This window comes from Oncorhynchus mykiss, chromosome 18 (assembly GCF_013265735.2).
Source record: "Oncorhynchus mykiss isolate Arlee chromosome 18, USDA_OmykA_1.1, whole genome shotgun sequence".
In the NCBI taxonomy this organism is placed as follows: Eukaryota; Metazoa; Chordata; class Actinopteri; order Salmoniformes; family Salmonidae; genus Oncorhynchus; species Oncorhynchus mykiss.
This window is the reverse complement of record NC_048582.1, coordinates 39065934-39082315: the sequence shown is the minus strand read 5'-3', so window position 1 is coordinate 39082315 and position 16382 is coordinate 39065934. Positions and strand designations below refer to the sequence as shown.

Below are 16382 nucleotides of genomic sequence, written 5' to 3'. Positions count from 1 at the left end.
TGGAAAGAAAAAAATTTCACTGATATTTTAAGCAATTAGTAGTCTTATTTCATAGAAATCTGCAAACACTGGACAGTTACTTTAACAGTTAACAGATGGACAGCAAGCAGTTCCCATGGGTGTTTTTCCGATGGTGTTGGAAAGCTGATGAGTGATTACAAAACACAAAAGAAACCCCAACATGCCATTGCAAAGCCACTCACCCTGTATACAGTACCATACCACTGTAAGGCAGGGCAAACTTCTATTGCCTCATTCATGAGCTACAGTGGCAGCGCACCAAAAGCCTAATACTATCTAAGTTGCTTCCCCAACGCCCTCAGTCCCTGTGATTGTTGATAGGGGTGGATCGAGCAGTTTCACTTTGTAGAAAAGTAATGGAAATCGTGGGTGTTGAGTGGCCACTTGGGAGGTACCGTGAATCGACAACACCTTTGACCTTTGATGGACACCGGTGATTAGGAGGAGACTAAAATAGTTGCGAGGGCATTGCAAACCCACACACCGTAGCACTTTACACAATTAAAGGACACACACACACACACACACACACACACACACACACACACACACACACACACCAAAAGTCTAAAAACAGAACTCACCGTGAAGAGGTGATGAGGTTGAGGAGGAAAAGGTGCAGCAAAGGGCAGGGCTAACCTGTGAGAATTACAAAGCAAAGAGACATGAGGAAAGAAACACACAACAACAGAAGAGCGAGATTGACAGAGAGGCTGGGAAAGTGGGAGATGGCAAATATCACACACTGGATTTATCACATGGGGATAATAATAGACCATTGTTAACATCAAACGTGAGTATACTACTGCTTCTTATGAGGAGCTAATATCAAACGTGATTATACTACTGCTTCTTATGAGGAGTTAATATCAAACGTGATTATACTACTGCTTCTTATGAGGAGCTAATATCAAATGTGAGTATACTACTGCTTCTTATGAGGAGCTAATATCAAACATGAGTATACTACTGCTTCTTATGAGGAGTTAATATCAAACGTGAGTATACTACTGCTTCTTATGAGGAGTTAATATCAAACGTGAGTATACTACTGCTTCTTATGAGGAGTTAATATCAAACGTGAGTATACTACTGCTTCTTATGAGGAGTTAATATCAAACGTGATTATACTACTGCTTCTTATGAGGAGCTAATATCAAATGTGAGTATACTACTGCTTCTTATGAGGAGCTAATATCAAACGTGATTATACTACTGCTTCTTATGAGGAGTTAATATCAAACGTGATTATACTACTGCTTCTTATGAGGAGCTAATATCAAATGTGAGTATACTACTGCTTCTTATGAGGAGCTAATATCAAACATGAGTATACTACTGCTTCTTATGAGGAGCTAATATCAAACGTGAGTATACTACTGCTTCTTATGAGGAGCTAACATCAAACGTGATTATACTACTGCTTCTTATGAGGAGTTAATATCAAACGTGATTATACTACTGCTTCTTATGAGGAGTTAATATCAAACGTGATTATACTACTGCTTCTTATGAGGAGTTAATATTAAACGTGATCATACTACTGCTTCTTATGAGGAGTTCATATCAAACAGGATAATACTACTGCTTCTTATGAGGAGCTAATATAAAACGTGAGTATACTACTGCTTCTTATGAGGAGCTAACATCAAACGTGATTATACTACTGCTTCTTATGAGGAGTTAATATCAAACGTGATTATACTACTGCTTCTTATGAGGAGTTAATATCAAACGTGATTATACTACTGCTTCTTATGAGGAGTTCATATCAAACGTGATCATACTACTGCTTCTTATGAGGAGTTCATATCAAACAGGATAATACTACTGCTTCTTATGAGGAGCTAATATAAAACGTGAGTATACTACTGCATCTTATGAGGAGCTAATATCAAACATGAGTATACTACTGCTTCTTATGAGGAGTTAATATCAAACGTGAGTATACTACTGCTTCTTATGAGGAGCTAATATCAAACGTGAATATACTACTGCTTCTTATGAGGAGTTCATATCAAACAGGATAATACTACTGCTTCTTATGAGGAGTTAATATCAAACGTGATTATACTACTGCTTCTTATGAGGAGTTAATATCAAACATGATTATACTACTGCTTCTTATGAGGAGTTCACATCAAACGTGAGTATTCTACTGCTTCTTATGAGGAGCTTTGGATGCTGAGGACATAATACCATTACACAATAAATGAGATTCAGCCTTACACAGGGAGCATGCCACGTAGGTTGACACGATACAATTTGTGAAGAAATGTGCAGTTACGGTTCAAATAAAGGGTCAAATACATTGTCGGCTAAAATACAAGGTCCAATATATTGAAACGTAAACGTGTAATGTTTTGTATTATGTGCTGTGTATGGGTTGTGTATGGGTTGTGTGTGAGAAATGCATGTCAAAGAGAAATGCAGCCAGGCCGGTTGAGTGACACACATACTTGTAAAGGGGCGAGGGAGGGAAAACGCAGAAATGCTGTCAGAATGTGCTTCCTAACAACACTATGTGGAGGAGTGTACTGTGACCGCGACTCATTATTGTTACCCGAGGACAGTGACAGAAATAGGTGACAAAACAAAAACACACCCTAAGCCTATATATAATTTGGTTGAACCACATCCAGGTAGACAGTAGTAGAGTCGGGTGACTTTCAAGTGTTGAGTTTATCACTTTTCCTTTGATTTATCCTTCATCTAGACAGGTTGTGACCTGAAATAAAGTAAGGTGAGAAGGTCATAGCATGTCTAACCAATTCTTTTCTACCACAGTCAACTTGTTGCCTTGTATGAGAAAGTTGGCAAGACAATGACATAACATTGTAGAGTAAACACAGGTCCCCCAAGCTAGGCGGCCATGTTGTAAGTAAAGGATGTTATTATAGTATTATACTCCTAAACATGACTGCATAGACAACGCAACTGGTTCTTTGTGGTGACGGTTTGATCAATTTCATCAATTGATCACTTTGAACATTTACATTTTACAATTGCACAGCAGCAAATCTATCCTCAAGTAAGACGGAAGAGAATTGTCCCAATCTCTGTCGTCTCAAGTTGACTCCAACTGTAGTTCCATCTAAGAAGCAAATGTCCAGGGAACTGTCAACGGGACCTCTACCTGTTCCATACAACCGGTTGTTGTTTTATCTCTGTGGTGACAAACGAAAAACAGGGGATGCATCTGAAATGTCACCCTATTCACTATGTAGTGGGGCCCATAGGGCTCTGGTCAAAAGTAGTGCACTATATAGGGTATAGGGTGCCATTTCAGATACACACAGTCTCTTCCTACTATAGCCCCTAATAATGACTTGTCCCATTGACCTGCCCTGAACCTGCCTACTAAATGTGAACAACAATATTCTGTCCACTTCCACTGTCGGTAGGAAGAGGTTATCAACGATTCCATTGGAGAATACTAGTCAGTCAGCCAGCCAGTCTGTCTTAGCATTTTTCAGATGTCATGCCCAAATCACATGGAGATTAACTTCAAACAGAGGTGCCATCAGAGAATGAATAGTGACCAATTAAAGTCAGACTGTGTGATGACACTTAAAGTGTGTAGTTGAATGTAACATACTGTACCCAGGCCTAAATACCACCAATGATGCGGCACCAATGCCCCGGTGTCATGTAAAAAAATAGTTTCACGATCGTTCTGATCGTGTTCTGATTGTGACATGATGCTGTAAAATTTCTCCCAGCGTGAAAATGTTCCCGCTTCAATATTTGCACGAGCATCTCTTTTATGTGGCTGAGCTCGTGCGGATGTTCTCTCACACCCTCCCTAGACCTAAAAAAAAAAAAAAAAAAAAAAAAAAAACTTCTGTGACTTTCACGTATTTGCTTCACACATCTGCCAATCAACGGTGACCAGGATTATTGACTCTGACCAATCAGAAGCTTGTTGAGGCGTGAGGTACCGGACTCGTGCGTCAAATATATATATTTTTTGGGATTGTAAAGACTTGGGCGCTATGTTTTCGTTTGACAGTGCATAGATATCCGTTTGTTTGGTAGCTAAACAAAAAAAGTTAACTGCACACATCTTAGAACAACCCATCTCCACCAGTTTACATCTAATTATGCTAGCTAGCTAAATCAAGGGCGAGGGCGTGTGAGAGACATCTGCACGAGCTCAGCCACCCACACAGACGCACGTGCAATTATTGACATGGGAACATTTTGAGGTTGTGAAATGTTTTACAACATGACGTCACAATCAGAACTATTTCACGCTGGGAAGATTTTTTTACATCATCCGGCATGCCCAACCCATCCAGGGTTTTACGTGATTAGGACACATGCCAAATGCCAAGCATGGTATAACTGTATATACTGTAGCCATAGTCACATTACTGTATCTTAAATTGCCTCAGCATCAGATCTAACCAGATACCATAGTTACTTGGGATTCCAATATCTAGAGTTAATCTAGGTTATTCACTCAGAAAGCAATCTCGCTGAGATTACATCAATAACACTAGCGCAGTCAAAACACATGTACACAGAATAACAAAAACGTGTACCAGTGTTCAAAATGCTCACATTGTCATCGTTATCGATGGGGGGAAAAGTGCAAGACATGGACATTGTATGACAAGTGTACAACTGTACAGTCTTTTTCCTTTTCCTAAAGTAGACATTGATTAGCCTAGATCAGGGGTACTAAACTCTTACCCTGCGAGGTTCGGAGCCTGCTGGTTTTCTGTTCTACCTGATCATTAATTGCACACCCCTGGTGTCCCAGGTCTAAACCAGTCTCTGATCAGAGTGAAACAATGAAAAAAAAATGCAGTGGAATCAACTTTGAGATGGAGAAAATGGACTCCAGATGTCTTTGTGTGTCTTGTGTGACAGTAGAAGGTGTTGAATACTCCTTGCTGTGTCGTTACAGCCGAGGGCTTTATGAGGCTGCTGACCGGTGGTAATCTAATGATGATATCTGTGCGTTTGCTCGCTCCCACTCCTCAGGATGTCGTCCTACTCTGATGCTGATAATCAGTGTCAACCGGGGGACACCATCTGTGGTAAGTGCTCCTCTCTCATGATCCTTTTTCTCTACTTCTCCTGTGTCGCCTTGTCTTGCACCTTCTACAACTTATACCCACTAGCTGTTGGGTCTCCAAGCCAAAGGTATTGACATAAAAACACTCCATGAACTTGGGCTCTTTAGATCCGATAGACCAGTGTTACCCCCACCCTGGTCCTCCAGTATCCTCAACAGCACACATTTGTATTGTAACCCTGGACAAGCACACCTGATTCAACTTGTTAACTAACCATCAAGCCCTCAATAGGGTGTTTGTCCAGGGCTACAACAAAAATGTGTCATTTTTATTTATTTATTTATCCGTTATTTTACCAGGTAAGTTGACTGAGAACACATTCTCATTTACAGCAACGACCTGGGGAATAGTTACAGGGGAGAGGAGGGGATGAATGAGCCAATTGTAAACTGGGGATTATTAGGTGACCGTGATGGTTTGAGGGTCAGATTGGGAATTTAGCCAGGACACAGTGGTTAACACCCCTACTCTTACGATAAGTGCCATGGGATCTTTAATGACCTCAGAGAGTCAGGACACCCGTTTAACGTCCCATCCGAAAGACGGCACCCTACACAGGGCAGTGTCCCCAATCACTGCCCTGGGGCATTGGGATATTTTTTAGACCAGAGGAAAGAGTGCCTCCTACTGGCCCTTCAGTAATGATGGGGATTCTCGAGGACCAGGGTCGGGAAACACTGGGATAGACAATGTTCTGGAAATAATAAGGAAATGTTTAACGGGGTTACATTTAGCTGTCCACCGATACATTTCTGGGTCGTTTTGCTAATCTTCCCACCAGTGTAAAAAGTGGGCTTTACCATTCTGTCACAAACTGGTTGTCCATTTACTGAGATTCTATTGGTGCCGACATATGATCAACATCACAGTCAATTTTTACACAAGATCTTTGTGTTTTAACCAAAACACACATTTCAAGGGGCATGCTATGTAAAGATCATTTGTGCCATATTTATTCCATTTGAATCTGCCTAGGGTGGAGACTTGTTCCCTTTCCCAGCCTTTACCAAACAGAGCTGTAATCAAAAGGAGCTGCAACCAACATGGTGGAGCCACTTCAACCGTCTAGAAAGCATTTTGGATACATAAAACGCCACATAGATGGCATCAGACCTGTGAAATATAGATTAGAGGCACTGGTTTTATTAGGTACCAAACGAATATAAAAGGACACAACCTAGATTTGTCCATTAAAAGAAACACTCCTTTTCCACTATTAAAACACTGTGTCATATTTTTCCCGTTAATCCGTTATACAGCGATGACAGAAATGTGTTGCATTTGCTGTCACAGTACTCGTATCCAACATGCACACAAGAATGGCTGGGAACAGCACAGGGTCTGCCGCATTGTCCGCTACGTCGCCAGTCTACAGAGCAGCACAGCTTAGGGGAAAGATAGTTCAGGCTCTCCGGAAGATTTTAAGGAACAAGAAGAATGTTCATTTCCAGACTGTTCATTTCTTAACAGTTGGCTTTAAGCATTCCAGTTGCTTTGGGACGGCACACTGTAGGTAGACTTAGCCAATCAATCACGGTGTGGCGCAAACACGTTGTACCACAATCTATACCTTTCTCAGCATGCTATTTCCTGTTGCACTTAAAAGGCCCAGTGCAGTCAAACTAGATTTTCCTGTGCTTTAACAATATATCTGCACACTACGAGGTTAGAATGATAGTGTCAAAATGATGATAATGCCATTTCAGTGTTTGAAAAGACTGCCTGAAATTTCAGCCTGTTTTGGTGGGATGGAGTTTTGGCCTGCCTGGTCACTTCGCCAGGTTGGTAAATAATTCAATTGACCAATAAGAGAGTTCCAAATCTCTCTAACAAACCTCTCCCCCCTCTCCACTCAGACCATTCCTAGACAGTCCAAGCAAAATTCTTGCTTGAGAAATTGCTCTTTACTAAGAAGCTACTATTTTTGTTGCTTTTTGACCATTTTTTAAATTGAAAACAATCATAATAAGTTACTTAGTTGTTACCCAGAAATGATTTGATATAAAAAAAAATGCTGCATTGGACCTTTAAATGAAGGCAGTGTACACATTGTAAGTAGCTTACGAAATAAGATGATATGAATGAGGAGCACTAAATCACCCCTGACAAACAGTAATTATGTGTCTGAAATACAGTACCAGTCAAAAGTTTGGACACACCTACTCATTCCAGGGGTTTTCTTTATTTTTTACTATTTTCTACACTGTAGAATAATAGTGAAGACATCAACACTATGAAACAACACATATGGAATCATGTAGTAACCAAAAAAAAGTGTTAAAGAAATCCAAATCTATTTTATATATGAGACTCTTTCGAAACCCTTGAATGAGTAGGTGTGTCCAAACTTTTGACTGATACTGTGCATTCCTATTGGCATGTACTGTTGTTGCTACTTCAAGTGTATCATACTCAGGTTTCTGACTATCAAAACAAATGCCAGACCACACCTGCTTGCTTTGTACTATAGTGTTGACATAGACATTACAGAACACAAAGATCACCATTTCAGGGAGACAGACATAAAGAATAGCATTGAAAAGTCATCCTCAACCATTTCCATTCTGTACTTCTTTGGTTCTTTTTCACTCTATTGTTGCCCAATGTGATTCAGAAATGTTGTCCTTTCCCAGCACAGGGTAAACTGTAACAGGTTAGTCGTTAAGTGCCTTGTTAAAGTGCCCAACGGTAGTAATACTCTAACTCTGACATTGGTCTCTCTCGCTCTCCGTCTCGCAGAGATCACAGTGTACAAACAGGAAGTCATCATCGTGCCCATCCTGCTCCTTGCGAGCTTCCTGGTCACTCTGCTAATCGTTCTCCTGATGAGGTGCTGCCCTGGAAAGGGAATCCGCGGACGACCCAGCATAATCCTAGCCCGACCACACAGCACCAGAAGGTTGAGCGCACACACACAGAGGCAAAGTGCCAGACAGAACGTACAGGGCATTGAGGGTAAGTTGGTGTGCACACTGATGTCATGCCAATGAGCTTGACTGATGAGTCAGCATACTTGTATCTTCCCACTCTGTACAAGTCTTTCTAGATAGATGGGTTGCTTCCGGCAATGTATTGACGCTCCAGCTCAATGCGTCTTTACAAGTTGTGTTATCAGTTGGGACAGAGAGGATGAGTCAGAAACGGGATGCGTGTCACCGGTAACGTTACTGCCCTATTTTAAACATGAGCACAATTCCCGCCTGCATTTTAAGCCCCTCCTACCCAAACTCATGATTTGTTGGGAGTTTTTTTGTTGTTGTCTGAAGTGGACCCTCCCCTGAACACTTTCCTCCCAAGAACTTGTGCCACTGTTGCCTCATTTCAACATGGAAATGTGGGTAATATTTGGTTGAGACGTTGATCAATGAGATTAAGCTTTATTCACCCAATCAAAACGACAAAAGCTTGTTGAATTCCCAATGTGTTATCACTATGCTTTCAACCATCTAAAAGTATGATCAAATTCCAATGGAAAAACAATGTCAGATTTTTTGGGGTTTAGTTGTCATCTAAATGTTATATCAAAATCAAATCAAATCAAATTTTATTTGTCACATACACATGGTTAGCAGATGTTAATGCGAGTGTAGCGAAATGCACTGCACGTTCAACCGTTTAAAAACGGAACAAAGTTAAAAATGGGAATAGAATGTCAGATATTTTTTGCATTTATACAACAACTTTGTCTTTTCACTGTGCTTCCTCTAACAGCGCAACCAAATGACCTGGATTGCAGTTAAGATTACATTCAAATACAATAGTGCGAGTGATCAATGCTGCTCAAGATTCTTCCCAGATTATTATAGATCTCCACAGACCTGCGAACAATGCATGCTATCTTGAACATGCGCACTTTCTATCATTTCATAAGAAAACATTTATAGTTACAGCAGGCTAACTTCAAAATGTGGCCATGGATGTGTTACTCATTTTAAAAGGTTGAATAAATACTGCTACATTACTTTGTAAGATAGGCTATTTAGTGTATTGCAAAAGTAATATTGAGTTGTGTTTTGGTTGACAATGCAGCCAAATATCAACATTATAAAGGATTTCTAAAGCTTGCATAGTTTAATCTGAGCCACTGGTTTAATCCCTATTCCTTAACTTTTTAAAATTGTTGCTTTAGTTAGAGATGTGAATCCAACATATCAATCAAATGTATTTATAAAGCCCTTTTTACATCAGCAGATGTCACAAAGTGCTGTACAGAAACTCAGCCTAAAACCCCAAATGGCAAGCAATGCAGATGTAGAATCACAATGGCTAGGGAAAAACTCCCTAGAAAGGCAGGAACCTAGAAAGAAACCCAGAGAGGAACCAGGCTCTGAGGGGTGGCCAGTCCTCTTCTGGCTGTGCCGGGTGGAGATTATAAGAGTACATGGCCGAAAAGGCCAGATTGTTCTTCAAGATGTTCAAACATTCATGGATGACCAGATGGGTCAAATAATAATCACAGTGGCCGTAGAGGGTGCAAAAGGTCAGCACCTCAGGAGTAAATGTCATTTGGCTTTTCATAGCCGAGCATTAAGAGGTCGTAATATATTATTTGTTAACTTGTCGACTATTTAATAGGCTATTTACTGTATTGCGAAAATGTCATTGAATTGTGTATCAAATATCAACATTTGAAGGATATGTACTGTATCTTTTGTGCTACCGATTTAGTCTGGCTCTAATTAAAAATGGATATGTGTTGGCTTCACCTCTCCGTCTCAACCAAAGTTAAAGAATAGGACTAAATCAAATCAGACTTGATTTAAAGTGCAATTCAATTTAGTCAGTCTTTTAACTTGTATTTTAGGTTGAGATGGAGACGTGAATCCAAAGTATCGATTGTTCATTTGTAGACAAACCGGGAATTAAAAAGGCAGACTAAGTCAGTGGAACAGATGGAACTATTCAGTCTGTCTACAAATTAACCATTGATACGTTGGATCCACATCTCCATCAACAACCAAAAATATGAGTTAAAGAAGAGGACTAAACTCTAATTCAACTTTAAATGCACTATTCTTCAACTTTGATTTTGGGTTGAGATGGAAGAAGTGAATCCAACGTATTCATGATTAACTTGAAGATTACGTTTGAATTCAAAGCTTGAAACCCTAGACTTATATGTGTTGTCTATTTGTCGTTGAACACTGGGTTGAATTGAAACAATAGCTGCTGATGACTTTGCAAATGCTATATAGGCCTAAATAGTGTAATTGATGATACAGTATTTAACTTATGAAGTATGGCTACATTTCATTTGCTCTGTTAAACCTACTCTTTGGAATGACAAATAGCAACAGTGAATACATTTAGTTATTAAGGGATCTCTCAATAATCATTCTCACGATGGCACATTGGAAGTAGTCATTGACAAAAATAAAAGCTGGGCTTGGATAAAACCCTGGAAGGGAGACCGAAATGAATAGGAGATCAACTCTCCAGTAGGAGGTGCTGCCCAGCCTATAGATTGTTTTTAATGATAATGAATATAGTTGAACAGCTGATGTTGTTTCAAAAGGTACAAATTCAACATATTTTAGGTTTGTCTGTGTTGAAAATTGGCCACAATGATGACATAATCCTGTGGTTGAAATTTCACCCTCAAAACAACAGTTCACGTTGATTACTTTTTCAAGTTCTATTTATTGCCCAAGTAGATTCCACGTCACAATTGATTCAACCAGTTTGTGCCCAGTGGGTTATGATGCTCTTAGGTCTGGGATATCCCAGACTAACTCTGTACTAGAAATATAGTAGTAAGCATTTACAAACTTTGTAAAGCACATACTTAGTCAATTGCTAAAGCACAATGATTGCCATATTGTTTATTTTAGACTTAATGCCGTGGTGTAAAGTACTTAAGGAAGAATACTTTAAAGTACTACTTAATTAGTTTTTTGGGGTATCGGTACTTTACTATTTATATTTTTGACAACTTTTACTTTACTATATTCCTAAAGAAAAGTATGTTCACTTTTTACTCCATACATTCTTCCCTGACACCCAAAAGTGCTCGTTACATTTTGAATGCTTAGCAGGACAGATGGTCCAATTCGCACACTTATCAAGAGAACATCCCTGGTCATCCCTACTGCCGCTGATCTGGTGGACTTACTAAACACATGTTTGTTTGTAAATTGTGTTGGAGTGTGACCCTGTCTATCCATAAAAATAAAAATAAATATGTGCCATCTGGTTTGCTGTCTCGTCCTGACCATAGAAAGCCTGTATTTTCTATGGTAGAGAAGGTCAGAGCGTGACTAGGGGTATTAGTCTAGTTTATTATTTCTATGTGGGGCTCTATGTTTAATTTTCTATGTTGGGGTTTGTGTATGATTCCCAATTGGAGGCAGCTGGTAATCGTTGTCTCTAATTGGGGATCATATTTAAGTTGCATTTTTCCACCTGTGGGTTATGGGATATTGTTTGAGTTACTGTGTTTTGAGTTAGTGCACATAGCACCTCTAGTCACAGTTCGTTGTTAGTTTATTGTTTAGTTGTTGCTAAGTTTCACTATTAAAATATTATGTGGAACTCAACATACACTGCTGCGCCTTGGTCCGTCTCTACATACGAATGTGACATTTGCTTAATATAAGGATTTTTTATTATTAGTACTTATATTTTAGCAACTACATTTACTTTTGATACTTAAGTATATTTCAAACCAAATACTTTGACTTTTACTCAGTACTATTTTACTGGGTGACTTTTACTTTTACTTGAGTAACTTTCTATTAGGGTATCTATACTTTTACTCAAGTATGACCATTGGGTACTTTTTCCACCACTGTGCCAAAACTAGACTAACTCCTGGCATATATTTATCTACTTTAAAAAGCGTACATAGGCAGAGACTGATTTTTGTTTTATAATGCATGAGTTGCATCTCTAGGTCTGAGGAATTTCATATATATAATTTGACATGTGTAATACCCATCTGTTCACCTGCAGCTCCTCCTGAGCTGAACCCACTGGAGCATGAGGAGTTACCTATGGGCACTCCGACCTGGCGTGACGCCCCAGACACCTTTTCTGCAGTACCGGAGACGCCCAGAGAGAGGCAGCATGGCTCTTTCAACCTAGTCACTCCGCTGCCCCTGTCCTTTGTCAAACCGAACGACTTTGTCACCCTCTGCCGGGCAAGGATGGACAACAGAGATGTGATTCTACGGACACTTAAAGGTAACATTCTTTGATATACATTGGAGTTATAAAATAGACGCTCCCATCCAGAGACTGACAGTCAGTGTATTGTAAGACCTTCAGGCTTATGAGTATAAAACCTGAAATGTTGGGGATGTTACCTGGTCTTGGTGTCACTTTGACATCTGATCGATATTCAAATCAACAGACCTAGGCCAACCCATAACAAAAATGACTACATTTCCCTTCAGTAGCCTACTGACAGATATAGAAGGGGAAAAAATATAACACATTCGGTGTGTTTGAGGGGATCCGTTTGAGCAAATCGAGGCACAGAATCACTAGTCTTGAAACCGTATTGAGTAGTTATGAGGGATGTTAGGTCATTTGTAGATCAGTGATTCTACGCAGTCCAACTGCAATGTAGTAAATCTCAACATGCACATGTTCTCCCCCAGAGACAGCTGATGCCAGCGAGCGCCAGTCCTTCCTGGGCTTTGCCTCCTTTCTGTCTGAGCTGGGGCCCCACCCCTTTCTGCCTGGTCTGATAGGCGTGCTCTCCCTACGTACCCCCCTCATCACCGTGATGGAGGAACTGGAGCACAGGGACCTGCTGGGGTTCCTATGGAGGTGTCGACAGGTATGGTACTCCCATAGAGATGGATAGAGGTCTCAACTTTATATCTATGACCGCATGGGCAGCGCCATTGAGACTACCGCCCATAGAAATCCCCACCCAGTTGACTACTTTAAAATGGGTGAAGCACAGTGGAAGCCCTCAATGGCAATGCCCATGCTAAAATGGCTTATATCCATGATGAATCCTCTATATAACTCTATGGGTACTCCTACATTACCAAATAGCTGGGGATGTTCAATAGGGAGAACACGGTTTTAAACAGAGTGAAACGAAGAGGTAGTCTAGATTGTTTCACCACGTTTGCTCCAGACTGGAGTATACTGACCATGATGCTGATGTGTTAGGGACGGGTCTTAGCCAGAGATCTGCCTTGCACAACCTTTACGTAAATCATAAATTGTCGCCTGGTTTGCCTGAACATTCGAGTTGTACGTGGATCTCAAGAGGCTGCGCAAACACTCTGTAATCATTTAGACTACAGTGAATATGGACATGACCATTAGTGATAGTGAGAATGGAGACTCACAGTGCTGTTTCTTGGCAGGACACAGGCAGGGAGTCCCCATGCGACATCACAGAGAAGCGCATCTTCACCATGGGAGGACAAGTGGCTTCTGCTCTGGTTGGTCTTTCTCTCTCTCTCTCTCTCCTTTCCATCCATCTCTGTCCGTATGTCTACAATTTAAAATGATAGTTCAAGTTGAGTGCATATGCTATGAAAATGCCGATCTAACGATTCCGTCATTCTTATTCAGAACTGTGTAAGCACTTTGGGACAACTGCTGATGTAAAAGGGTTAATGCATGCATATCATTTTAATTTATAAGTAGAGCCAATAGTTTTACCTCATCAAGTCGTGTGTTTAGGAAAAACTCCTGGCCTTACCTACTTGATTTGTCTGTATGAATGGATTTTACATGCTTGAATGTCCCATAGCCATTGTAAAACAGCATCCTCTCTATTTGTGCATTCAGGAATACCTGCATGGTCAGAGCTGTATCCATGGCAACGTTGGAGCTCGGAGCGTGTTGGTTGGCAGAGACCTGACAGCTAAACTGTGGGGATTGGGTCCAGCATACCGCAGGAAAACACAAGCAGGAACTCCAGGAGAGCTGGAGAACACCGAGACGAGGAAGTGGCAGGCTCCAGAAGTATTGGCAAGGAGACTTGTCAGTCAAAGCAGTGACGTGTAGGTCGCCAATCTGATTGGACATATAATATGAAAGTCATGAGACTTTTAACGTTGACAGTGATCTCTCAACCATCCTTTTTTGCAGCTGGTCTTTTGGCATCCTGCTCCATGAAATGGTGACACTCGGTAAATGCTTTTCTAAATAAATAATCTATCATTACCGGTCTGTTAAACTGTTACAACCATCACAAATGTTATCCCACGGATATAATGTTTACCATGTACACGCACCCTAATAATCTCATTTAATCCTCCACTTTGTAGGTGACCCACCATTCCCTAAAGTCATGGCCAATGATCTTCTCCAATACCTCCAGAGAGGAAAGACTCAGAAGAGACCCGCTAATTGTTCTAACTCACTGTAAGCGACCACATTAAGTAATAATCCGTTAATAATGACCTAGTATACCACAGAAAACATATAACAGTACTAGTTCTTAGACAGTGATACAAGTGGCCACAATGATCCCCACAAAACCAGTTAAAATTGGTTCCAAAAGCTACTGTACCTTTTTCAGGTATTCCATAATCAAGTCCTGTGGCCAGTTCGCTCCACACGAGCGCCCTGCATTGGCTGAAGTGGTCCGGAAGCTTCAATCAGGAGAGAAGAGTGCCAACGATAGGCCAGTTCGAGTGCCTGGGCCACTGGACATTGAGAAGTACCTGCACGAGGCGGGATATGGAGAGGCCTACAATTACACTGTTCTCTGATTGGCTCCTGGGCTTCTTGTTTAAATCTAGGTCATAAATTCAGTGTCGCTTTTTCACATTACCGTGAAGACTGCTGGAAGAGCGTTTCAAATGTCAAAACACCAAATCTTGTTTTTCTTTAGGTGCCATACTATCCTCAATACAATGTGAGAGACTGAAGAAACACTCAGGTATCAGGACATAACTATACTGAACAAAAATATAAACGCAACATGCTACAATTTCAACAATTTTAAAGAGTTACAGTTCATATAAGGAAATCAGTCTATTGAAATCAATTAATTAGGTCCTAATCTATGGATTTCACATCACTTGGCAAGGGGCACAGCCATGGATGGGCATAGGACCACCCACTAGGGAGCCAGGCCCAGCCAATCATGAGTTTTTCCCCATAAAAGGGCTTTATTACAGACAGAAATAATCCTCAGTTTCATCAGCTGTCTGGGTGGCTGGTCTCAGATGATCCCACAGGTGAACAGGCCAGATGTGGAGGTCCTGGGTTGGCGTGGGTACACGTGGACTGCAGTTGTGAGCCCGTTTGGACTTACTGCCAAATTCTCTAAAACTATATTGGAGGTGGCTTATGGTAGAGAAATTAACATTAAATGATCTGACAACAGCACTGGTGGACATTCCTGCAGTCAGCATGCCAATTGCACCTGCCCTTAGAACTTGAGACATCTGTGTTGTGACAAAACTGCACATTTTAGAGTGGCATTTTATTGTCCCCAGCACAAGGTGCACCTGTGTAATGATCATAATGTTTAATCAGCCACATCTGTCAGGTGGATGGATTATCTTGGAAAAGGAAAAATGCTCACTAACAGGGACGTAAACAAATGTATATTTTTGTTCAGTATGTATGTATATACAAAGCATTCTGCTTTTTCCATGACAGACTGACCTAGGTGAACGCTATGATCCTCTTTGATGTCAATTGTTAAATCCACTTCAATCAGTGTAGATGAAGGGGAGACAGGTTAAAGAAGGATTTTTAAGCCTTGAGACAATTTAGATATGGATTGTGCATGAGTGTCATTCAGAGGGTGAATAGGCAAGACGCAAAATGTAAGTGCCTTTGAATAGGGTATCATAGTAGGTGCTAGGTGCACTGGTTTGTGTCAAGACTGGCAATGCTGGGCCTGCCGAGTGGCGCAGTGGTCTGCCACTTGAGATCCTGGTTCAAGTCCAGGCTCTGTCGTAGCCGGCCGCGACCAGGAGACCCATGGGGCGGTGCACAATTGGCCGAGAGCCATCCGGGTTAGGGGAGGGTTTGGCCGGCAGGGATGTCCTTGTCCCATCGCACACTAGCGACTCCTGTGGTGGGCCGGGTGCAGTGCATGCTGACACAGATGCCAGGTGCATGGTGTTTCCTCTGTGACACATTGGTGCGGCTGGCTTCCGGGTTAAGCGGGCATTGTGTCAAGAAGCAGTGCGGCTTGGTTGGGTTGTGTTTTGGGGGACGCACGGCTCTCGACCTTCGCCTCTACCGACTTGCCGTGATGAGACAAGACTGGATACCACGAAAAAGGGTAAACGTTTTTTTTAAAGATTACAAAAAAATAAAAGAACGACAATGCTGCTGGGT

At 41.1% G+C, this 16382-nt stretch overlaps 1 protein-coding gene across 1 annotated transcript; it reads left to right on the top strand.

Moving 5' to 3' along the window:
- The first annotated feature begins 592 nt into the window (after nucleotides 1-592).
- LOC110496188 (tyrosine-protein kinase STYK1-like) lies at nucleotides 593-15452 on the top strand. The gene is made up of 10 exons (XM_021571934.2): nucleotides 593-814; nucleotides 5014-5069; nucleotides 7848-8063; nucleotides 12060-12290; nucleotides 12710-12891; nucleotides 13436-13513; nucleotides 13866-14080; nucleotides 14169-14209; nucleotides 14348-14444; nucleotides 14602-15452. Exons 2-10 carry the CDS (start codon nucleotides 5015-5017, stop codon nucleotides 14792-14794), a joined length of 1308 nt encoding a protein of 435 aa, XP_021427609.1. The 5' UTR covers nucleotides 593-814; nucleotide 5014; the 3' UTR covers nucleotides 14795-15452.
- Nucleotides 15453-16382: the final 930 nt, after the last annotated feature.